Source organism: Misgurnus anguillicaudatus, chromosome 23 (assembly GCF_027580225.2).
Source record: "Misgurnus anguillicaudatus chromosome 23, ASM2758022v2, whole genome shotgun sequence".
Classification (NCBI taxonomy): domain Eukaryota; kingdom Metazoa; phylum Chordata; class Actinopteri; order Cypriniformes; family Cobitidae; genus Misgurnus; species Misgurnus anguillicaudatus.
The window spans coordinates 6873864-6898882 of NC_073359.2; the positions used below are offsets into that span (position 1 = coordinate 6873864).

At 37.7% G+C, this 25019-nt stretch overlaps 1 protein-coding gene across 2 annotated transcripts; it reads left to right on the plus strand.

The window, feature by feature from the left end:
- Nucleotides 1–182: 182 nt before the first annotated feature.
- On the plus strand, nucleotides 183–24268 carry xpnpep1 (X-prolyl aminopeptidase (aminopeptidase P) 1, soluble). 2 transcript variants are annotated; one of them, XM_073861450.1, is made up of 20 exons: nucleotides 183–314; nucleotides 1710–1834; nucleotides 3503–3566; nucleotides 4863–4967; nucleotides 5342–5434; nucleotides 7182–7325; nucleotides 8216–8311; nucleotides 14898–14979; nucleotides 15073–15283; nucleotides 15424–15507; nucleotides 15591–15647; nucleotides 15776–15834; nucleotides 19041–19118; nucleotides 19225–19296; nucleotides 19414–19474; nucleotides 19658–19727; nucleotides 19831–20004; nucleotides 20762–20838; nucleotides 22593–22691; nucleotides 23961–24268. In XM_073861450.1, the coding sequence occupies exons 2-20, from the start codon at nucleotides 1718–1720 to the stop codon at nucleotides 24078–24080; spliced, it is 1863 nt and encodes a 620-aa protein (XP_073717551.1). In that variant the 5' UTR covers nucleotides 183–314; nucleotides 1710–1717; the 3' UTR covers nucleotides 24081–24268. The 2 variants fall into 2 exon arrangements, with proteins under 2 accessions (XP_073717551.1, XP_073717550.1); XM_073861449.1 differs by lacking the exon at nucleotides 183–314 and adding an exon at nucleotides 1367–1378.
- Nucleotides 24269–25019: the final 751 nt, after the last annotated feature.

The window sequence follows — 25019 nt, forward strand, 5'->3', positions numbered from 1 at the left end:
ATAATACAATTACACATATTTCAATATATTAGATTTATATGGATAATTATATACAAAATATATACAGTATGTCCTTTACAAAAATCAATATACTATCTCTTACTACAAATAAACATCTTTTAGTTAGACTATGTCAAACTCTAGATTATTTTAGTTTGTGGAAATTGTGAGTACACACGCGCTCATGACTGGACGAGGCGGTCTGTCACGTGACCGAACACGTCATCAGTGTAATGGCTGCCTCCTCTCCACGCTAACACAAGAAACGGCGGAGTTTTAAAAATAGTTCACAGCTAAAGGCTCGCTTCTTTAAGGTAACTGGTGAATTGTTTTATAGTAATCGATTATTGTGTGTGCTCCATGCTTGGAAAAAGAAGTGGATTGTGGTATTTCAACCCGCGACGCTGTTGTTGTTGTTTACATAACATGCTTTGTGTTTTGGTGTCTGTCGTCAGCGTCGTCTTACATACAGTCTCTTTTCCGTGATACAGATATAATATAACTATATTTTCACACTTGAGAATGAATTGAAAAGCCTTCTATGTTGTAGAAGATTAATAGCAGTTTTCAGAAAAGACTTCAAAATTAACAATGGGGGGGACTGCCACACCTACCACCATCAAAACAGTTCATTCAGAAATGTAACGTCTTTTTTGTAGCATAAATATAAGTGTGTTGCTTTGAGTTGCGATGCTTTTAAGTGCTGCGTGTATTCTTCTGCCTATAATTAATCGTGCGATAACTGCATGAACAGATAAATATTGTTGTTGTATAGTGAAACTGGTTTAACCAATCAGCTGTCGGTATGTTAATTCCATGGACGTGATTGGCCGATGCCACAGTCACTGGAACAAAGATGTCAAACAAAGTAGTACGTTACCAAATAAAACTAAAATATTATACAATGCTTAATTTTTTAGATATGAACACAAAGTAAGTATACAAATAATATAAAATATAATATAAAAACTTTCATTTTTAGTGACGTAAGTTATCTTATGTCTTTCATCTACGCCTGATGCCTTCATCAGGACGTGTTTTTCTAGTAAAATCAAGTATATTTGTAAATTATAAACTATATTATGAGGTGACTAAAAAAAGTTATTGTTTAATAATATATTATTTTGGCATAAACTTATAGATTTGTGTTAAGGAAGGTCCAGACTCCAGTATAGTCTAATATTTTATTTCATTTACATTTATTTCAGTGATTATAATGTTTATACCCAAACCCCTGAGATTATTAATATAGTCTAGTAAATCTTTAACTATGGGACGGTCACAGTTCACTTGAGAGACTGCAAGGTAAAGGTTGACAATCTTATACCTTTCCAAATTCCAACTTTAAGCACCACGTACCAGAGAGAAATGGCTGCAGGTAGGTTAATTCTTCACGTTTAACATGTATTAGCTTATATAGACAGACATATAATGTTAGATCAGTCAATAAATAATCTAACTACAGTAGATTAATATGTTAACCTGTTGATTGATGAATATATAACAGTAATCTTGCCGTGAATTGCATTTATGATACTTAATTAAATTTAATGACCTTATATGGTAATAAATCCGAGTTTCCTTTTTTGCTTTTGCTACAAAAAAGGTTTTTATTTGTTCACACACACATGCGTAATGTAAAAACATAAAACAACCAAGCATTGCATACACGGATTATGACTCGTAAAGCTTTCTTTATCTATTAACAGACGCTGCTATGTCCCCAAAGATCACAGTGGAGCTCCTCAGGCAGCTCCGACATGCTATGAGGAATGGCAAGTTCATCACAGAGCCCATTCAAGCTTACATTATCCCATCAGGAGATGCACACCAGGTAATATCTGCATGCAACCTCTTCAGTTTCCCACAAAAGATTAATAAAGTACCTGTGTGTGCTCTGGAAACCTTTAAACAGACATATTTTCTACTTTAAAGGCACCTATTGTGTAAACACAACCACCATACGATGAAAAAAAATCCATCCACTCCTTGTTTTTTAATCCCCATTAAACCAAAGCAGTCTCATTAGACATGCCGTTTTGATTCTCTTATCAATGTGAGGTCACATCAATAAGCTCCGCCCACTTATAGTCCTGCATTACCATAGTTTCCACCTCAGTGAGTTTGACTTTGTCCACTATGTACTATTGTCTCAGACTGTATTAATCAGATCTATTTTCTCACTGTATGTTTGTAAGGAAGTGAGAAGCTGTAGCTCATTTGCATTTAAAGGGATAGTTCACCCGAAAATGAAAATAATGTCATTACTGACTCACCCTCATGTCGTTTCAAACTCGTTAGACCTCCGTTCATCTTCGGAGCACAGTTTGGGAGGTTTTGGATCAAGTCCGAGAGCTTGCTGACCCTTTATTGAAAATCTACGTACGTTATACTGTCCATGTCCAGAAAGGTAATAAAAACATCATCAAAGTAGTCCATGTGATGTCAGTGGGTCGGTTAGAATGTGTTGAAGCATCAAAAATACATAAAAAATGACGTCTTTAATCAGCATTGTCTTCTCTTCCGCGTCTGTTGTGAAGCGCATACGCGAGACTAAAGTCACGTGACTGCAGTGACACGGATGACGTGCTATCCTCAGACATGTTTGCAACGTTTTTTCTTTCAAACTTACAGCGTGCGTCTCCCTCAGACTGTAAACGAAGCCTTGGCGCACAAAAAAAAACATCTGGGGCGCACCACATAACACATCATCCGCGTCACTGCAGTCACATGACTTTAGTCTCGCGCATGCACTCCACAACAGAACCGGAAGAAAAGACAATGCTGAATAAAGTGGTAATTTTTTTTTATTTTTGGAACAAAATGTATTTTCGATGCTTCAACACATTTTAACTGACCCACTGATGTCACATGGACTACTTTGATGATGTTTTTATTACCTTTCTGGACATGGACAGTATACCATACATAGATTTTCAATGGAGGGTCAACAAGCTATCAGACTAAATCTAAAACATCTTAAACTGTGTTCCGAAGATGAACGGAGGTCTTACAAGTTTGGAACGACATGAGGATGAGTCGTTAATAGCAATATTTTCATCTTTGTGTTAACTATCCCTTTAAAGGTACAGCGTGTTTTTGCTCCCACCCAAATAGGGGCATTTTGGGCATGCAATTACAAATAATCTGTTGGGTATTTTGAGCTGAAACTTCACAGACACATTCTGGGCACACTTGAGACTTATATTACATCTTGTAAAATGGCCATAATAAAAGGTGCCCTTTAAAAAAAACATTTAGTCTTGGATATGCTTAAGTACAAAACCTGGCGCTCACTCCCTTCTTCTTTCTCGCTCTCTTTTTCTCTAATTATGACATGTTTTCTAATTAAATGGATTTGTATGACCTCTTAGACTTCCCACTTAATTTAGTTAAGCGGGTAAATTAGCAGTATTTATAGTTGATTGCTGACACACATATAATCTGTAACTTTTTTCTTCTGTCTTTTTGTCATTGACCTGCTCTGCATCCGTACGTCCAGAGTGAATACATCGCACCCTGTGACTGCCGTCGTGAGTTCATCTGTGGATTCAACGGCTCGGCGGGTCTGTATATATTTTTATCAAAACGAGCATCTCAGGTGAAAAAAAAGTGCACTAAAATACACTTTATTTAAGTACACTTTTCCACAATATACTAAAAGTGCTCTATTTTCACAAACTAATTTTGTACTTTGTATACTAAAAAGTAATATTTAGTACTTCTTAAGATAAACTTAAGACCATCTTAGTGTACTCGACTGTGCTATTTTGAGACATCATGAAGTTGAACTAAAATGCAATATATCTAATTATAACTTGAAGTACACTTTAACCCAACTTTAAACATTTATAAATATACTTTAAAGTATACTAGTAGTATGTTAAAATAATATAACAAATGTATTCCCATGGTGAAAAAAGTTTACAAAAATACACTATTTAAGTACTCTTTTCCACAATGTACTAAAAGTGCTCTATTTTCGCACACTAATTTTGAACTTAGGATACTAAAAAGAAGTATTTAGTACTTCTTAAGATAAACTTGAATATACTTGTCTGTATTAAAAAAATATTTTTAATTACAACTTAAAGTAGACTTGAACCCACCTTTAAATATTTACGAATATACTTTAAAGTATAATAGTAGTATATAAAAATAATATACCTAATGCATTCCCAGGTGAATAAAGTACACAACCGTAAGGTAACAAAATTGCTCTGTTTTTGTGCAGTCATTTTTACTTAATATACTGAAAAGTAGTATTTAGTACTTGTTAAGACAAAACTTAAGACCATCTAGGTGTACTCAACTGTGATATCTTCTAAAAATTGTATTTAGTTACAACTTGAAGCACACTTGAGTCCACCTTTTAAACATTTATAAATATACTTTAATAATTTCAGATATAATAAAAGTAAATAAATAATATAAAATACAAAATGTATTAATAATATATTGCCCACACATTTGTATACATTCAATAATAAATTTTTTATGTACTGTATACATATTAATGTTACATTTGAACTACAGCACAGTCAAGTATACTATTGAAATGTTATATATTTAGTATATAAAATGTACATTATGTAGGATAGTTTTAACTATTATAATAATAATGACTTGAGTTGTGTTTTCACAGATAGGATCACGTATTGCATCATTTAATACTCCTATATAACGTGTCACAATTAAATTTGACCTTTTACCTTAAGTACAAAAGTAATCCAGTTCATCACACCTAAATGCAATTTACCTAAAGTATGAGGAAGTGTCATTGGATTATGTAGCTCACATGACAGCTCACCATGTCTAAAAATATAATTTACATGTGAATTTATGAAGTGTGTGTTTTTTAGGTACTGCTATTGTCACAGAACAACATGCTGCTTTGTGGACAGATGGGCGATATTTCCTGCAGGCCAGCCAGCAGATGGACAATAACTGGACTCTGATGAAAATGGGTAGTTAATGGTGATATCACTTTATGACGTCTGGTTGCTTGGTCATCATATTTGTTTTTACAGTGCTTTATTATATACAAGTCAGAGTCCTGCAAGAAGCCCTTTGGCCTTGGTGATGCTTTTTATAAACCATTTTACTTTAAATAATTTGTATCCAGTCTGTGAAAAACAGTTTTGTGAAATCATCTTTCATAACGTAAAGAACATTCAATGATAATATAAACAGATATTGACACTGAGCATGATCATGTCAAAGATTGAAATTAAACATTGATGCTCCTAATCTCATAAATTTTCACACAGAATCAAAAATATGTTGATTTTTATTCTTGGTATTAATTCATTCATGGTCATCTTGGGTTGTCTGTATTTAGGACTGAAGGAAACACCATCTCAGGAGGATTGGCTCATCAGCGTTCTCCCTGAAAACTCCAAAGTTGGAGTTGATCCATGGATTATTGCTGCAGGTCAGAAATTGAATAATAATAATAAAAAAATTATGAATAATAATGCTAAAAATATGAATCACAAAATTAATTTATTAATAATAATAATAAAAATAATACATGTTTTAAATGAAAAAAGAACATGAGTAAAGCCGGTCACACTTCATATTACGTGTCTTTAACTGATAGGTCATTAAAACTGTATACAATGTAACGATTGTGTACATCAGTGGTTCTCAATCTTTTTCGATGTGCGCCCCCTCATAGAAAATTGTAAAAACTTTTAAAACTTTAAACAAAAAATGTAAACAAATAAGTTGGTTAGTAGTCTTATTTTTCTGAGGTTCGATTACACTGAAATTATGATTAATTAATATATTTTATAAAATGTCATTTAACTGGCACAATCCCTTAGTTTGAGAACCACTGGTGTACATACATGTTTTTACATTGAACTTAGAATTAAACTCCATTTTCATTTTAAAAATTATTGACCCCAACCCTAAACTTAACCTGAACTACATATTTGTGACCCTGGACCGCAAAACCTCAAAATCGCACGGGTGTATTTGTAGCAATAGCCAACAATACATTATATGGGTAAAAATTATTTATTTTTTATGGTAAAAATGATTTATTTTTATGGTACAAAGTATTTTTTTTATGGTACAAATTATTTATTTTTTATGGTAAAAATTATTTATTTTTATGGTTAAATTTTTTTATTTTTATGGTAAAAAGTATTTTTATTTTTTATGGTAATTTTTTTATATAAAAAAATATTTTTATATTCAATTTTTTTCATTTCTTATGGTAAAAATTATTTCATTTATATGGTAAAAAGCATTTTATTTTTATGGTAAAAATTGTATTTTTATGGTAAATTTTTTTTTTTATGGTAAAAAAAGTATTTTTATGGTAAAAATTATTTATTTTTATGGTAAAAATTATTTATTTTTTATGGTAAAAATTATTTATTTTTTATGGTAAATTTTTTTTTTTTTATAAATGTCCTACCATAAATATATAAAAATGTATTTATCATTAGTAATATGTGTTGCTAAGGACTTTACTTTCTCAATATTAAGATTTTTTGCACCCTCAGATTCCAGATTTTCAAATAAAAGACCAAATTGTGTCCTATCCTAACAAACCACACATCAAAATTTACCCTTATTTGTGGTCCAGGGTCACATATGTACACAAAAAGTATAATGTATTATGTTTCTTTTTCTATATGTGCACAGTAAAGAGACCTAATATAAAGTGGGGCCATATAACTTACAAAAATGTTGTATTTATTAACATTAGTAAATGTATTAGTTAACATAAACTAAGTAATACAATTTTCAGCATTTATTAATCTTTGTTATTATTAGTTAATGCCAATACAATTGTCCATGTTAGTTCATTGTGCATTAGTGTTACCAACAAATGTTATATTATTTACACTGAAAAAAATTATTCATTCAATTTACTAAATTTTTTAAGGTAAGCAATCAATTTATTAGCAATCAATTTATTTAAGCTACATTTAAAGAAAAGTTTTTTGTTTTTCAAATTGTTTTAAATGTAGCTTAAATAAATTGAGTAAATTGATTGAATCATTTTTTCAGTGTACTGTATTGTATAATATTGTTCATACTCATTTATTGCTAAATACGTTTTACCTTCCTAGTGATTTTTTTTACATTTATTAGCATATCTTTTCTATGTAAAAAACACAAGATGCGCATGTGTATATCATGTTTGTGTTTGTGTGTTGTAGACCAGTGGAAGAACATGTCTAAAGCTCTGAGCAGTGCCGGTCACTCATTGGTTGCTGTGCAGGACAACCTTATCGATGCCATTTGGGAGGATCGGCCGCCCAGACCCAGCACCAAACTCATCACCCTCGCTCTCAAATACACAGGTCAGCACATCTGACCACCTGATTGACTATAATACGGTCTTACAGAGTTAAAAACAGGGTTCCCACGGGTCCTTGAAATCCTTGAAAGTTTGTGAATCTGGGAGAAAAAATTCAAGGACCTGGGAAGTTTTTGAAAATATACATACATGGATATACAGATAATTGAAAGTGCTTGAATCTATTTTATGCAAGAAAAAAATCCATAGTTATTCCCTTTGTAGTGTAGGATAATATCATAAAAACATGTGCTAAACTGTTGGCTTTAAATGCTTATATCTTCTGTATGCGAATGTTGATTCATACCAAAATGCTTTTTTTTCATAGTTTATTTGTGTTTGACACATAAAAACATCTCGGGTTAAGTATGTAACTGTTGCTCCCTGAGAAGGGAACGAGACGCTGCGTCTCCCTTGCCATACTTCCTGCGTCCCTGTAACGCCGTCTTTGGCAATATTTCAGATAGCGATATACTTCCTGACCCCCGCGTCACCCTGTCTTTGTCGTTAAGCCTCATCATTGGTTGAATTTGATATACACATTCAGACGCACTTATCCCTGGAGGCATTCCCAAAGTGTCACTACAGTGACGCAGCGCAAGTTCCCTCGAAAGGTTGCTCTCACTTAAAATGTGTCCCCACATTAAGTCCTTGAATTTGAGTGTATAGGACCTGGAAAGTTCTTGAAAGGCCCTAAATTTAAAATTAACGAAGATGTGGGAACCCTGTAAAAAAAATCTATACGGACTGTACAGTGCTGTATTTGGTAAAGCATTGCATTAACAGCGCAAAATAAATCAAAAGTGTGGATAAATTGTGTAAACTGTAAATACACTTGCATTTACAAAAAAATCTGATTTGTCTGTTAAAGGGCCTGTTTTTGTATTTTTTTAGGTCTCACTTGGCAAGATAAAGTTGTGGCATTAAGAGGGAAAATGGCAGAAAGGAAGATTTCCTGGTTCGTGGTCACAGCTTTGGATGAAATTGCGTGTAGGTATCAGCATATTGTCTTTATTTGCACTCACGTGTGATGTTTTTTCACGACCCAATCCTTGTTTCCCCTCCACTGTCCTTTTTACCCCAGTTAAAGAGCGCTTGTGTCAGATTAGCCTGTGTGTTGATGTTAATAATTTCTGAACATTTGTACAAATAAAACTAAATACGTTTTTGTGCATATTCACAATGTATAGGACACTTAAACTAACAGTCACATGATTTTTGATTAGTTGTAAGATCAATGCCGAAAAAAACAAACAAAAGCAAATATCGGCCACTGCAATATATCGGTCTATCACTATAAAAAAAAGTATTATTACAACTAAACCTGATTTGTGTTTCACTAGTCAATTAAGAGAAAACACTTCCCTGACAATGACGAGGTTCCCTTTCGAGGAACTCGAGCTGCGTCGCCATAGCAACGCTTTGGGGAACGCCTCGGCGTGACTGATCTGAAGCACGTGTAACACATAATCAATAATTTGATGATTGGATATAGGCTGGATGCCGTGCGGACCAAGGGTATAAGAAGGCATCCCACACAAACACACTCGCTTTTAGTGCCTCAGCAAGTGACTGCGTGTACGTTTGCATAAATCTGAAGTATGTTTTATGAAGTTCAAGTATGTGTATCTCCCTGTCGGCGCGATATCACAGACAAGGATACACATTTATATGTGTCTAGAGCGCAGCACGCACAGTTGGCTTTTGAGGAAACTGGCTGTGTGCACTGTGAGCATTCCCGTGCACGTGTTGCGCTCCAGCTTCGCGCTTAGAGAAGGATATCTCGGGCTTGCGCCCTCACGGATCAGGTCCCGCTTCTGTCGAGGCAGAGCGGTGACTGCACTCGTGCGTGCAGGCGGTGGTAACCCCGCCTACACCCATGACATCTGTCTTTCGCTTTCTAGGAAGCTTGGGCTCGCGGCTGCGATCCCGCTTCTCAGCAGCGGTTGCACTCGTGGGAGTCGCCATATGATTTCGTGCAGGCGGCGGTATCTCTGCTTGCACGTAACGTCCGCTCTCTCTCTCTCTGTCGCCGGATCGGGAAGGCGCCTTGCGTGAGAGCCACATATATTTCAGCTATCTGTCTCTGGAGAGATGAACCATCTTCATAATCCGCCTACTGTTTAAGGCTAAACGTGCAGTCTCCACATGAAGCCTCCTCTCTTCTTACAGTATGGAGGTATTATATGTATGTACATACACATAATAATGAAAATAATAATATTTTTCGTTTTCTACACCTGTATGTGTAGGCTATGTATGTATATATGCTTGTCACAGCCTGTGTGAGCTGTGTCAAACAGTTATTTTGTGTTTATGCTGAGTGTTGCTTGTACAGCTATACACAGCATATTCTCCTGATCGTCTGCTGGTCAAGATATGATCTTTTGTGTTACGATTCGAGTCCTTCATCCGCTGAGGCGGGTAACGTCTTCGTTCGTGGCACTCACTATTTCTTAATGAAGCGAAGCAGCTCACACCCCATTTATGGTGCCTGCTTCCCTTCAGTGCCCTCGCAGGGCACACTCACTGCTGTGCGTAGTACCACAGGCAGCTGCAATTAACCTTCACCTGCACTGGTGGAACTGCATACAGCCGGCTCCAGTGGGGAGCATGTATACATTCTTGTGCAGGAGGCTGTAGAACCTCCACATGAGAGAAATGATGACCTACAGCCGTTGCTTTATTGTTTCAAAAGGAGGGATTTGTAATTGTTCAATGATGCAGCTCAGTCCTATCCTGTGACTGAGACAGACTGTGATTTAATCAGATCCGAGGACTGATTCCTTACATTAGAGCTTATGTCTTCATTCAACACGGGAGGGTTTCCCCGAGGGGAAACCCGTCTCGCATGATCAAAGTCACGCACCGTTTTTTGCGTGCTGTGGTAACAGGAAGAAAGCATGGCTTCTGTCCCAAGGTCCTGTGTTGGGTGCGCGTTGTCGATGTGTGACGCTGACAACAGAAGCGTCCCTCACAGGTTAGTGCGATTATGGAAAGCCAAAAGGGTCAAAATCGCTGAAACTCATCATCGGCTATGGCACTGAAATTGCCTTGGAAATGATGATGGTATGGGTTGGACTCCCATTTCCTTCTAGACCAGAGGAGCCATCATGTGTTTGTCTAGACAGACATCACATCGGTGGTTTCTTAAATGAATCTCTAAGGAGGTCTGCAATCAAAGTCACGCATCGTTGTCTGCGTGCTCTGGTGGTGTGAAGAAAACCTTGGTTTCTATCATAAGGACTGTTTTGGGTGTGCGCTGCTGGCGTGTGTTGCTGACAACAGGCACATCCCTTACAGGTTGGAGTACAGTTATGGAAAGCCGATAGGGCCAAAATCACAACATTGTTGATTTTGGGATAATGGCGTTTGTGGTCTCTGGACAAACTGTACTCGTTGACGACAGTTTAGACCCAGGCCACTTGCATATGCCACATGCCCTGTAAGGCAAAGCCCATTCACGGGGAGTTGAAATTCCAGCCAGATGTAGTGAACCACATCTGGAGAGTATTTGGACACGCAGAGGTGGATCTGTTTGCGTCTCAGGACACCACACACTGCCTAATGTGGTTTTCTCTTCTTTCCCCCAATCACTCTGAAACAGAAGTTCTGGAGAAAGTTTGCCAGAGATCTGGTAGCTGTCAGCTTGGCCTCTGAGGGGGCCAGGCTCGCAGGCTCAGGTCTCCCAACTGAGGTTGTGGAGACCATACTTTACTCCTGACAGTCCCAGTCAACTGCCCTGTTGTTGTGGTGCTGAAGTTTCTGCACTAGCAAATCTCTGCTGGCTTAACTCCGTCCACTCTTAAGGTTTAGGTGGCAGCAGTCTCTGCCTACCATACTCCTTTGGAAGGATGTCAGGCTCCCAACTGAGGTTGTGGAGACCATATGATTACTCCAGAGCTCCCTCAGGGAGCTAAGGCCCTAAGTGGAGAAACTTCACCTCATGGTGTTCAGCTCACGTGACAGACCCAATCACCTGCCCTGTTTATGTGGTGCTGAGGTTTCTGCAGGAGCAATTCTCCGCTGGCTTAATTCCTTCCACTCTTAAGGCTTAGGTGGCAGCGGTTTCTGCCTTCCGTATTCCTTCTGGAAGGACCTCATATTTCGTCTGGACAACCCTCAAGAGAGCTTTATGCTCTTAAGTGGAGAATATTTCACCTATTGGTGTTTAACTCCCCTTACAAACCCAGTCAACTGCCGTGTTTATGTGGTACTGAGGTTTCTGCAGCAGCAATTCTCTGCTGGCTTAACTACTTCCACCCCTTAAGGTCTAGGTGGCAGCAGTCTCTGCCTACCATGCTCCTTTGGAGGGACCTCATGCTCCCGAATGAGGTTGTGGGAACCAGATGATTACTTCAGAGCTCCCTCAACGAGGAAGCGTATGACCTAAAGTAGAGAAACTTCACCTTTCGGTGTTCAGCTCACCTGACAGACCCAGTCAACTGCCCCTTGACGTGGTACTGAGGTTTCTGCAGGAGCATATCTCTGCTGGGTTAACTCCTTCCACCCTAAGGTTTAGGGGGCAGCAGTCTCTGCCTACCATACTCCTTTGGAAGAATGTCATGCTACCAACTGAGGTTGTGGAGACCATTATTACTCCACCTTTAAGGTATAGGTGGCAGCAGTTTCTGCCTACCATACACTTCTGGACTCTCTGAGGGCAGTCTACATACCAGGCCACCTGAATGTGGCAGATGCCCCTTCGAGACATCTCCGGTGGGAGTGAAAACTTCATCTAGATGTGGTCAACCACATCTGGAAAAGGTTAGGACGCGCAGAGGTAGATCTGTTTGCATCCCAGGACACCACACTTTTCCCACTGTGGTTTTCCATGGTACAGGCATGGGCGAGGCTACGTCTGTATGCTTTCCCCCGTGGTTGTGTTTATCCCTCCACGGGGCGACTTTATTCCCTTAAGTGGGAAATGTTCACCTCTTGGTGTTCAGCTCATCTGACAGACCCAGTTATAACTGCCTGTCAACGTAGTGCTGAGGTTTCTGCAGGAGCGTTTCTCTGAGTTTACTCCTTTCACCATTAAGGTTTAAACGGCAGCAGTTTCTGCCTACCATACTTCGGTGGAAGGCTCATCAGTGGGTAGACACTCGTTACTGGCTCGCTTTCTTTGTGGCACTCGCAGGTTGCGACGTGTTTGCCGCACAAGGGTGCCAACTTGGGACCTACCAGTCATGCTGGAAGGGCTCTCGTCGGCTCCGCTCGAGCCATTTGAGACTTTGCCAGATAGGTTTCTGGCCTTTAAGGCTGTGTTCCTTCTGCTATCCCCTCTTTAAAGCGAGTGGGGGACCTTCAGGCCCTGTCAGTATCCCCGACATGTCTGGAGTTTGCACCTGGGATGGCTAAGGCTTTTTTACACCCGAAGCCAGGTTATATTCCCAAGGTGCTGAACAATGTGCCGAGGCCCATTGTTCTACAGGCCCTTTGTCCTCCCCCCCTTCAGGAGCGCGGACCAAGAAAAGCTGAATTTGTTGTGTCCTGTGCGAGCACTGCACTGGACACATACGTTCACAGGACTGCTCAGTGGAGGAAGTCCGAGCAGCTATTTGTGTGCTTTGGTTCACCCTGAAAAGGTTTTACCGGCGACCAAGCAGACTTTGAGCAGATGGATAGTAGATGCTATCTCACTGGCTTATGAACATCAGGGCTTACCCTCACCTGTCGCTGTGAGGGCCCACTCTACCCGGGGTATGGCTGCCTCTAAGGCCTTAGGGTCAGGCGCCTCTCTTGACGTGTGTAATGCGGCCGGTTGGTCTTCGCCGCTCACCTACGTCAGATTTTATGGTCTAGACCTAGACCCCTGTAGGGTCCCAGGTTCTTTGCCTTGACTGTGTTCAGTTATACACGCTACAGGCATTTGGTAGTATGGAAGCGTGGGCATCTCGTTCCCCAAAGCGTTGCTATGGCGACGCAGCTCGAGTTCCTCGAAAGGGAACGTCTCGGGTTACGTAGGTAACCCTGGTTCCCTGAGAAGGGAACGAGACGCTGCGTCTCCATGCCATACTCCCTGCATCCCTGTAGGCACTTGCTTCGGCACTGGTAGCGAGTGTGTTTGTGTGGGATGCCTTCTTATACCCTTGGTCCGCACGGCATCCAGCCTATATCCAATCATCAAATTATTGATTATGTGTTACACGTGCTTCAGATCAGTCACGCCGAGGCGTTCCCCAAAGCGTTGCTATGGCGACGCAGCGTCTCGTTCCCTTCTCAGGGAACCAGGGTTACCTACGTAACCCGAGACGTTTTCCGGCACTCCGTTTTTCGCTATTATCCAACAGGTGGCGCTATTACCCAACTTATAAAACCCTGAAGTGTCCGCAAACAGTTCAAACTCCGTATATGTTTTCATAATCGCTCCTCCTAATCTGATCCTCATCAAAAGTCCTTCACAAAAACCCAATTATCTCAGATTTTTGCTCAAAATTTGGTATTTTTGAAGAAACCTACCCATATTTGAGAGGTGATTGATAAAGACCAAATAAAGGTAGGATAATTTTTTTTATATTGTATGTTTATATATTTAAAGAAGAACATTTTCTGGAAGGCATTAAACTATTGAAAATTATAAAAAAAATTAAAAACGCTGGTGGGGAAAGAGTAAAAGGGCACCTAATATGCAAAATAAACTTTTACAAGAAATTTGGACATAAATGTGTGTTGGCCTACCCAATCTCGTAATAATCACGTAAATGTTTGATTCTTTTTTCCTGAGATATTGTCACGCATTTTCGCGTTTTTTCGTAATTGTATCACGAATTTCTGTTTTTGCGTGTCATTGTCACGTATTGGTCAGTCAACTGTTTTGTCCTATTTTCAAACCATTTTCGCTTCGGTTTAGATTTTGGTGTTTGCGTTAGGATGTCACTTTAAGTATTGGTTTATATATTTTTTTATATTTTTAAACCATTTTGTCGCCTGGAGTTAGGGTTAGAGTTGGGAAACCGAAGAGACAATGGTAAGAAAATAGGACAAAACAGTTGAGTAACTAATACGTGACACTGACACGAAAAACAGAAATTCATAATACGCTCATGAAAAACGCAGAAGTTTGTGACAATATCACGAAAAAATTATCAAAAATGTACGTGACTATAGCACAAAATTTCGTGAGACTGGGCTGTATTAGCAGTGTGTGAACATGAACACACTAGGCTGAAAAAAATCCACCCTCTACTTCACTTTTAATCCCCATTAAAACAAAGCAGTCTGCCATTTTCATTATCTTATCAATGTGACATCACACTGATAAAACCCCGCCCATGGACACTAACTAACAGTGCATTACCATACTTTCCACCCTCAGTGAGTTGTTCGCTGTCCGCCATATCTCAATAGTGACATACTATTGTCTCAGACTGTATTCACATCTATTTGGACTGAAAGCACTCATTGTTTTTTGTAAGGGAGCTCATTTGCATTTAAAGGTACAGCGCTTTTTGCTCCCACCCAATTATGGGCAATTTGGACATGTTATAATAAATGATCTGTGGGGTATTTTGTGCTGAAACTTCACAGACACATTCTTTTATAATATTATTAATCTGTCTCTTACTCTTCCTAGGGCTGTTTAACCTTCGTGGGTCAGACATCGAGTATAACCCCGTCTTCTTTGCTTACGCCATCATCGGCATGAACAACATAAAGTAAAACAGTCTTTATGATTCTTCACTTTATACTTTAAATTCACACGTGTGACGGCCCGAGCTCACGTCTGTCTTTGACTTCTGTGTTTGTAGGCTGTTTGTGGACAGCAAGCGTTTGTTAGACCCTGCGGTCCGAGAACATTTAGAACTGGACGGCCCGAGCAAACCCGAGCTGACCGTGCAGTGTTTCCCATACGAATCTGTCTATACAGAACTGCAGGCTGTTTGTGCCGCCCTGACGCCCAAAGAAAAAGTCTGGATTTGTGACAAGGCCAGCTGTGCTTTTACACAGGCCATACCTAAGGTGAGTCAATGTCTGGTTATCTATGCATCCATCTTTCATCTTTGCATCAAACTGCTCTGTTCAAAACCTTTTAGTAGTTTCTCTATTTGTATTTAAAGGCGTGAGTGTTTGCACATTAACTGTATTTCATAAATGTCCAGATTCACAGATCTGCCATCCCTTACACACCTTTATGTCTGGCTAAAGCCGTCAAAAACCCCACAGAGATTCAGGGCATGAAGATGGCACATGTAAGTCCACACAGAAATCTTTACCATGTTTCATGTTTCAGAAAATATCTGCTTTTCCATTAATCACAATGCTTTTTGCACATATCAAAGATGCGGTGGCGCTATGTGAACTGTTTGCCTGGTTGGAGAAAGAGGTACGTAAGAAACATGGTGTGTGTTTTTTTGCGAAACTATGATGGAAATGCATTCTGTGGTTTGCGATTCAGTATAACATCGACTGAACGATGTAGATACTAACAGTACTGTATTTTTTATTGTATAGATTCCGAAAGGCACGGTCACAGAGATATCTGCAGCAGATAAAGCCGAGGAATTAAGGAGGCAAGTCGAACTTCCACAACACAAATCAAACAGTTCATCTGTTTCACACACAATGACTTTATCATATTATAAATTATTAGGGGTCAATCACACGAAACGCTTGGAAACGCAAGGCGTGCCGCATTGCCCTTTTTGGTCATCTTAAAAATTAGCAATGCTGCTACTAACTAGTCTCAGCCTCAGACGTCACGCCCACAAACGGTTGGCTGAACGTCTGAAGTTTTTCGTACACTTTTCTGGAAACTCTGTGAGAATGTTAAAGTCGGCTTTGATTGGTTGAAAAAAAACGGATTTCCAGAAGACGCGAGTGTCGCGATTAGGTTCGGTCCCTGGAAAACAAAGCTCTGACGTTCCATTGGGGAAGAGAGTGTTCACGTGGATAATAATGAGCAGTTATCATGATCAGCTAAACATTGGATTCTTAAAAATATGCAAAGTTTGCGGCATCGAATCTCTAAAAGACGTCCAAGAGTTTTGCTTGAGGCAGTTAGTGGAGTCAAAAAGTTCGGTTCTGCTGAATTGCTTGTATGTGTTAAAAAGTGGAGAGATATGCTTGAAACAGATGTTTAACGGGAGCGTCTCATTGGTGTGGCTGTTGATGAAGTGCACAACGTTGTCCTATGGTGAGTAATGTTGTTTATTTAGATGCTATTCGGTTGCGGCTGGTTATTTCAATAACTGACTTGTTGCCAGCCGGCTCGTTATTGTGGGGAGTCCGAAACGTGACGCTTAGATGAAACAAACTGTGATTGGTTGTTTGACATGTCGGTCAAACAGCTCGTGGGCGGGATTTGTCCATAAAAAGCAGCGAAAAACACCAGACCTTCAGTATTGAAGGTCTGGCTACGCGAGACTAGCTACTAACCACCGAGGCAGCTGTCCTGTCAATCAAATAGTGAAGAAACTTGAACTCTTTCCCCACCATTGACGAATGAACACGTCAATGCCAATGACGAGTTTTTACGGCAATCCATATTTCCGCTATTATCCACAAGGTGGCGCTCTTACCCAACTTTTAAAACTCGTAAGCAACCCCTTAGGTCAAACAGTTCAAACTCCGTGTATGTTTTGATCATCGCTCTGAATCTGATTTCTATCAAAAGTCCTTCACAAAATGCAATGATCTCAGCTTTTTGCTCAAAATGTTGTATTTTTGAAGAAACTTACCCATTTTTAAGACAAAATAAAAAGAGAACAAATGAAGGTAGGATGAAAAGTTTTTTGTTTGAAAGCAGAGGGGATACATTGCCCATAAAAAAAACATTTATAAAAGTTTATAAAAGTATGTTTATATACTTTAAATCCCTACCAGCGGTTTTTTTTAAGTTGCCAGCCAGCCCAGCATTTTTCATGATTTTCGTGAAAATGCCTTCCAGAAAATGTTTTTACATAAAATGACATCCTTACCCAAACCCAACTCCTACTCTAATGCCAAGCCACAATGGTGTAAAAATCTGGAAAAATAAAAAAATGAATCAGAAAAAATTGTATAAACCAATACTTAAAGTGACATCCTAACGCAAACACCAAATCTATACCGAAGTGAAAATGGTTTGAAAATAGGAAAAAGCAGTTGAGTAACCAATACGTTACAAGGACATGAAAAACAGAAATTCGTGATACGGTCACGAAAAAACGTGGAAATTAGTGACAATATCACGAAAAAATAATAAAAAATGTACGTGACTATATCACGAAATTTCGTGAGACTGGGTAGCCCAACACACATTTATGTCCAAATTTCTTTAAAAGGGTATTTTGCATAATATGTGCCCTTTAACTCTTTCCCCACCAGCGTTTTACATTTTTTGTAATATAATTTTCAAGTTTAATGCCTTCCAGAAAATGTTCTTCTTTAAATATATAAACATTCAATATATCAAATGAAAAAACAAACATTTTATCCTACCTTCATTACTTCTCTTTTTATCACCTCTCAAATTTGGGTAGGTTTCTGTAAAATCACAAAATTTTAAGCAAAAAGCAGAAATAATTGCATTTTTATGAATGACTTTTGATCAAAAGCGATCCTCAAAACATACATGGACCTACAGCCGTTTGCCCTGAGGGGTTACTTCCGGGTTTTATAAGTTGCGGAAAAGCGTCATCTGGTGGATAATAGCGGTATTACGGATTGTCGGAAATACTCGTCATTGGCAATGAAGCGTTTTCTCTTAATTGTCGAGTTAACTCGTCAATGGCGGGGAAATAGTGAAAGAAGAAAATTTTCTGTAAGGCATTAAACTTTTGTGAAAATTTATAAAAATGCTGGCGCTGACTGGCAACTTTTTTTTTAAAAACGCTGGCAGGGAAAGAGTTAAAATGAGGGCGCTTGCTTTGATCGAGGGTGAGCGGTGCACAAACACACAGGAGATGATGGGTCGCATTCACTAAGCATGCGTATGCACAAATTTGTTTTTAAAATGTGCGTACGGGTGTTTTAATTTACAAATCACGATTCAACAAAAACTTTCATACTATAATGTATTTTAAATGTATGCAAAAACGTAAGAACAACTTAGACCACAAGTACGCAACCATCATGAACAAGGAAAAAAAAACAAATATATATATATATATATATATATATATATATATATATATATATATATATATATATATATATATATATATATATATATATATATGTATATATGTATGTATATGTATATGTATATATGTATATGTATATATATATGTATATATGTATATATAAAACACAGATATATATTATCTTTCTTCTTTTTTTCTTGTTCATGATTATTGCGCATATTTGATCCAAGTTGTTCTTATGTTTTTGCAAACATTTAAAATAAATTTTGGTATGAAAGTTTTTGTTGAATCATGATTTGTAAGTTAAAACGTCCGTACGCACATTTTACGAACACATTTGTGCGTACCCATGCTTCGTGAATGAGACCACGTGACACGTTTTTTCCAAACAATGTCACCACAACGGAAAGCCCGCCTCATTCGATTGGACAATGGAAGAAGGCAATATGACGTTGGGCGCTCCTTCAAAAACGCAGGGCGCTCACTGCCCATATTAAAGCATTCAAAAAAGACCACCACTGCCATAAACGTGTTCTGTGTGATCGGCCCCTTATGCTCTCATGTGAGGCTGTAGCACCGCCAGCTGGTGATCTGCAGAACTGCAACTTGCATGATAAAAGGTTTATATTAAAAAAATATTTTTTTCCATCTAGTCAACAGAAAGACTTTGTTGGACTGAGTTTTCCAACCATCTCCAGTGTGGGATCCAATGGCGCCATCATACATTACCGGTATAATGTGACATTAAATGATATATGTTTGACATTACATTCATTACAGTTTATGTGATGTGAAATATGGATTGTAGTTTTTTGAACTTTTTTTTTCATCTAATAGTCCTCTCCCAGAAACCAACAGGACACTTTCTCTTAATGAGGTTTATCTCATTGACTCTGGGGCACAGTACAAGTAAGCACACAAATACTGCCTGACATTTACAATGAATATACCATTGCAAAAACATCAAATCTGTAGTTTTGTAATACATTTAAGATATAATGTAAATATAACATCTTTGGTTTCTAGAGACGGCACCACAGATGTGACCCGTACGGTGCATTTTGGAAATCCATCCGACTATGAGAAAGTAAATAGTCTTTGCTTTATCGTGTCTAATAAAAAGTGCATGGATTTTCCATTTGTATTAAAATAATTCAGTTTTCCTAAAATTCACTCTGTCCCCATAGAGAATGAGACAAAACAGAATCAACTTTTTCATAATCCAATATCAGTTTACACGTAATGCTCACGGATGTTTTGTCTTCCACAGGAATGCTTTACATATGTGCTAAAGGGACACATCGCTGTCAGTGCCGCAGTTTTTCCCAATGGGATCAAAGGTGTGTCATTTAAACCAAACACTGCTGGTCTATACCTCGAAAGAAAAACTAAAATCTTAAGAAAAGCAAAGCTGTAATTATTGGACTGTGGTGTTGTGCACAGGTCACCTGTTGGATTCGTTTGCTCGCGCTGCTCTTTGGGAGTCTGGATTGGACTATCTTCACGGTACAGGTCACGGTGTTGGATGTTTCCTTAACGTTCACGAAGGTCCTTGTGGCATCAGCTACAAAACATTTGCTGACGAACCACTGGAGGCAGGGATGATTGTCAGTGATGGTACAGAAACATACACTTTCATGAGATTTTCATCTTATTACACTGTAAAACAATCCTTGTTGCACTTAAATTTTTAAGTTTAAAGGGGACATTTCATGAAAATCTGACTTGTTTCATGTTAAGTGCTATAATTTGGTCCACAGTGCTTGTATAAACCTAGAAAATGTGAAAAAGATCAACCTAGTAACTTAGTTTTGGTAAACCATTCTCTGCAAGCATGTGAAAAAATAGCTCATTGTAATTTGGCTCCCCTTGTGATGTCAGAAGGGGATATACCGCCCCTAATCTGCAATATCCAACCACGGCACTGCCATTTAGTGCAGAGATCAACTCATTTGCATTTTAAAGGACACATCCAAAAACGACACATTTTTACTCACACCTACAAAGTGGCAAATTTTAATTATCTGTGTGGTATTTTAAACTAAAACTTCACATACACACTATGGGGACACCAAAGATTTATTTAGCATATTAAAAAAGTCTTGTGAAATGCCCCCTTTAATCAACTTGAATTAACAATTAATTTCTTGACTAATGAGGAGTTGCTATAAATTATAAAAATAAAGTTAAAATAACTAATTTAACATTTACTTCTCGCTAGTCAAGAAAGTTAAAATAAATTGTAATTTCAAATTGATAAAATATAAAAATGTATGTGCAACAAGGGATTTTTACAGTGTGATGTTATTATCTTTTTATTTTATGTTGTTGGGTTTTTGATCTCCGAGAAACTAAATGATTAAATTTTTTATAGAGCCTGGATATTATGAAGATGGATCCTTTGGGATTCGGCTGGAAAACGTTGTCCTGGTTGTTCCCTTCAAAACCAAAGTAATCCTTCAAACAATGCATCATAATTTTTTCATACGATTATGTGATCGCATGATTCAATGCATAATCAGCCAAAGTCTGCATAAATACGCTGCACTTTCGCCGCATAAATGCAGATTTCTGCTCGCAAAATATCTGGGCTTGCATGATTTCATAATCCCCGCATTTTTGTAGCAAAAGTCATGTATATCAGAAAGTTGAAAAATGTTGCACTTCACACATGTGCAGCCATGTTCCCTGATGTCATGGGAAGTGACGTAATTACGCAACGTAAACATCAATGAAAAGCTGCAAACAGTTTTTGCAATTTCCCTGCAATTTCATCGCATAAAATTTAATAAATATCCCGCATATTTTCCATAACATTTTTTAAGAAAACGTGCAAGATAAAGGATTTTTGCCCGCAACAATCACAAAAAAGTAAGCTTTTTTTCTGGAAGGATTGATTCACTCACATGAGATGATTTGAGTCATATAGGTGGCTCTATATGGCAAAAAATATATTTTCAAATACAATTTTAAATATATTTCCAAATATACAAAAAAATGGCCAAAAAATATATTTGCTAAAATATATTTTGGAAGAAGCAGAAAAAATGGCTGACCGCACACTGATTCAAATAAGACTAAAAAGGTCTAGAAAGTACAAAATGTATTAAAGTACAAGTGCAAAAATGTGAAATAAAAACAGAGGAACATGAGCAAACGTTTCAGCAGATTGCTATCCTCAGTGCTCCGAAAGACAGAAAATTATAAAAAAAAAAATTCAAAATATATTTTTAAATATGTTTACCATCAATATATTTTTTGGCCATTTTTTTGTATATTTTGAAAAATATTTTAAAAAGAAACATATTTCAAAGCATTTATATTCAAGTCGCATTGGAAGAAAAACATAACCGTTTTAAAATTTTTTAAAAATTAAATATATTTTAACTGCAAAAATATACTTAATAAATGTTTTATATGAATAGAAAACTATAAATATAAATATTTATTATAAATATTTTGGCCAGGAAAAGTATATTTTTTGCCATATGGGTTGTAAAAGTAGAAATGTATGTGTTACCCTTGAAATACATTTTGAAATATATGTTGAAATAAGAAGGTTCAAACTAAATATATTTTAAAATATTTTTAATTAAGATTCACTTTCTACAATCTTTTTAGCATATATTTAAATATATATTTTTTGTTAGAGAAATGTATTTTTTGCTGTATGGGGCTGAACGTAGGTCGGCCCTCATATTGAGATCACACAATCAGCCAATTACTACGCAGTGCTTGTATTCTTACTCTTATTTTTTGGTCCCAGTAATCATTTTTAATTCCATAATGTGTTAAATATTAGTGATAAATAGGTCAATAGGTAAATAAAAAAAATAGGTAAATAGGTGATTAGTTGCGATGATGTTTGTGTTTATATGATGCTACATTCACACCAACAGGGGGCGGTACAGAGTCAGCCGCCCAGGAAACATAATGATTTAATGCATTTTTAAAGGCGGGGTGCATGATTTTAGAAAAAAAAAACACTTTGGAAACGAGTGTCTGGCTGAGTACCAAAACACACTTATAGCCATTCAGCAGTAAGGGCATATAAGCTGCATATGTGTGGGGCGTGTCTATCAAAAAAGGCTCAGATTCTTTTGGGGTAGGGGTGTGTTTGTTTAAGTGATTTCAAATGTCAACATTGTTTCTCAGAGATCATGTACCCGCCTTAAAAGTTAGACATCTAATTTTCTGTCTTTCAGTATAATTTCAGGAATAAAGGTAGTTTGACTTTCGAACCCCTCACTTTGGTCCCTATTCAGCTGAAGATGATCAACACAGATCTGCTTACGCAAAAAGAGGTACTAGACAAACATTTGTAATAAATATTTTAAGATATTTATTAAAAAAAATTCAAAATTACAATTGGTCAAAATGCAATATTAATAAAGGTGTCTTGTGCTAATTAATAACATCTGGTGTGTGAGTATAGAGCCTAAGCATAACAAAATGCAAACCTATGCACTATTTTGTGTTATTTTGTAGTATAAATAGTGTAAGTAGTCTGTTTACATGGGAAAATTCAATAAAGTGCACTTTAAAGGTCCACTGTGTACATTTTTGGAAGCATTTAGCAGTGACAGTGTGAATTGCAATAGAAATGAATAGATTTGGCTTCAACCCATGAAAAGTTATACATGAAGTATATTACATCAAGTAACCAGCAGTTGTTTCAGATCACTGCTTTAAAGGGACACTCCACTTTTTTTTTTTTTAAAAAAAGCTAATTTTCCAGCTCCCCTAGAGTTAAACATCCGATTTTTATCGTTTTGGAATCCATTCAGCCGATCCCCGGGTCCGGCGCTACCACTTTTAGCATAGCTTAGCATAATCCATTGAATCTGATTAGACCATTAGCATCACGCCAAAAAAATAACCAAAGAGTTTAGATATTTTTCCTACTTAAAACTTGACTCTTCTGTAGTTACATCATACACCAAGACCGACAGAAAACCAAAAGCTGCGATTTTCCAGGCAGATATCGCCAGGAACTACACTCTCATTCTGGCGCAACCATCAAGGACTTTGCCGCCGCAACATGGCTGCAGGAGGCGCAATACTACCACGCACTGCCCAAAAATAGTTCCCCTAGGCGCAATGATTTTACACAGTGCCCGAATATAGTCCCCTGCTATTGAAAGTTACTAAGGGGAGTATTTTCAGGCGCTGCGCAATATCATTGCGCCTCCCGCAGCCATGCCACGGCAGCAAGTCCTTGATTATTACGCCAGAATGAGAGTTCATAGCAATATCTGACTATAAAAATCGCAACTTTTAATATTCGGTCGGTCTTAGTACACGATGTAACTACAGAAGAGTCAAGTTTTAAATAGGAAAAATATCGAAACTTTCTGGTTATTTTTTAGCGCAATGCTAATGGCCTAATCAGATTCAATGGATTGAGCTAAGCTATGCTAAAAGTGTTAGCGCAAGACCCGAAGATCAGCTGAATGGATTCCAAAATGGTAAAAATCAAATGTTTAACTCTAGGGGAGCTGGAAAATGAGCATATTTTCAAAAAAAAGTGGATTAAAGCAAGGGTGTTATAATACATATTTCTCATCCTACAGCGTGATTGGTTGAATGACTACCACAAGGAATGCCGGGAAACGATTGGGGCGGAGCTAGAGCGGCAGGGCAGGAAGGAGGCTCTGGATTGGCTGATCCGGGAAACTCAGCCTATTGTCTAAATGTGTTCTTTACTGCTTTTTTAAATAATGCAGTCACCGTTGTAACGTTCACCTGTGAATTTTGTCATTTTCTATCTGTTTTGTTCAGTATCTGCTTTTCTGTTTAAAATATTCACTTTCTGCTTTTTTGTAAAGCACGCTCCCATCGACCGTTTTATGATCCGATTAAATTAAAGTGGATAATTGTACGCTGTCGTGCGTGTTGATTTACTTATCTGTACACAAATCAGGTTGATGGTGCTCCCAATTTTTCACCGCCGTCAGTGTGTGAATGTGAGGCAAATTGTAAAGCGCTTTGGATGGGCATTGGTCTATGAAAGCGCTATATAAATGCAGTCCATTTATCATTCTGTGAAACACAAAAGATGTTGACGTTCCCATACGAAAATTAACCATGGTGTTTTGGCATTGGCAAAACCATTAGTGTTTGTAAAAAAACATACGATTTCAGCTAAACTGAATGAAAGAAATAGTTTCTTACATTTGATGCATTACAAGAAGTTTGAGACCTGCATGTAAAAACTGGGTGGGTTCAGGGTGATGTCATACTCTTTCAGCGTGTGTGTAGAGACCATGTCCTCCTCGGGTACCACAGGTGTAGGGTTGCTGAAGATGTAGTAGATACGCGAGTTGTCCTTTAGCTCCCGTCTACTAAATTTGTTATATAAACTATGGGTTGTTCTGGCACGTGTAAGCACCACCGGTTCCTCAGCTACCTCACGAGTCGCAGTGTTGATATAGGCCAGTTTACTTTTCCTGTTACACAAAAACATGGACAGTTAGCTTTTGTTATGTATTTAAATCCTTTACACAAATGGCTATTACATAATCATTTAAAGGGGACATTTCACACAACTTATTTTTTTAAGATGTCAAATAAATCTTTGGTGTCCCCAGAGTACACGCGTTTAGTTTTAGCTCAAAATATCATATAGATCA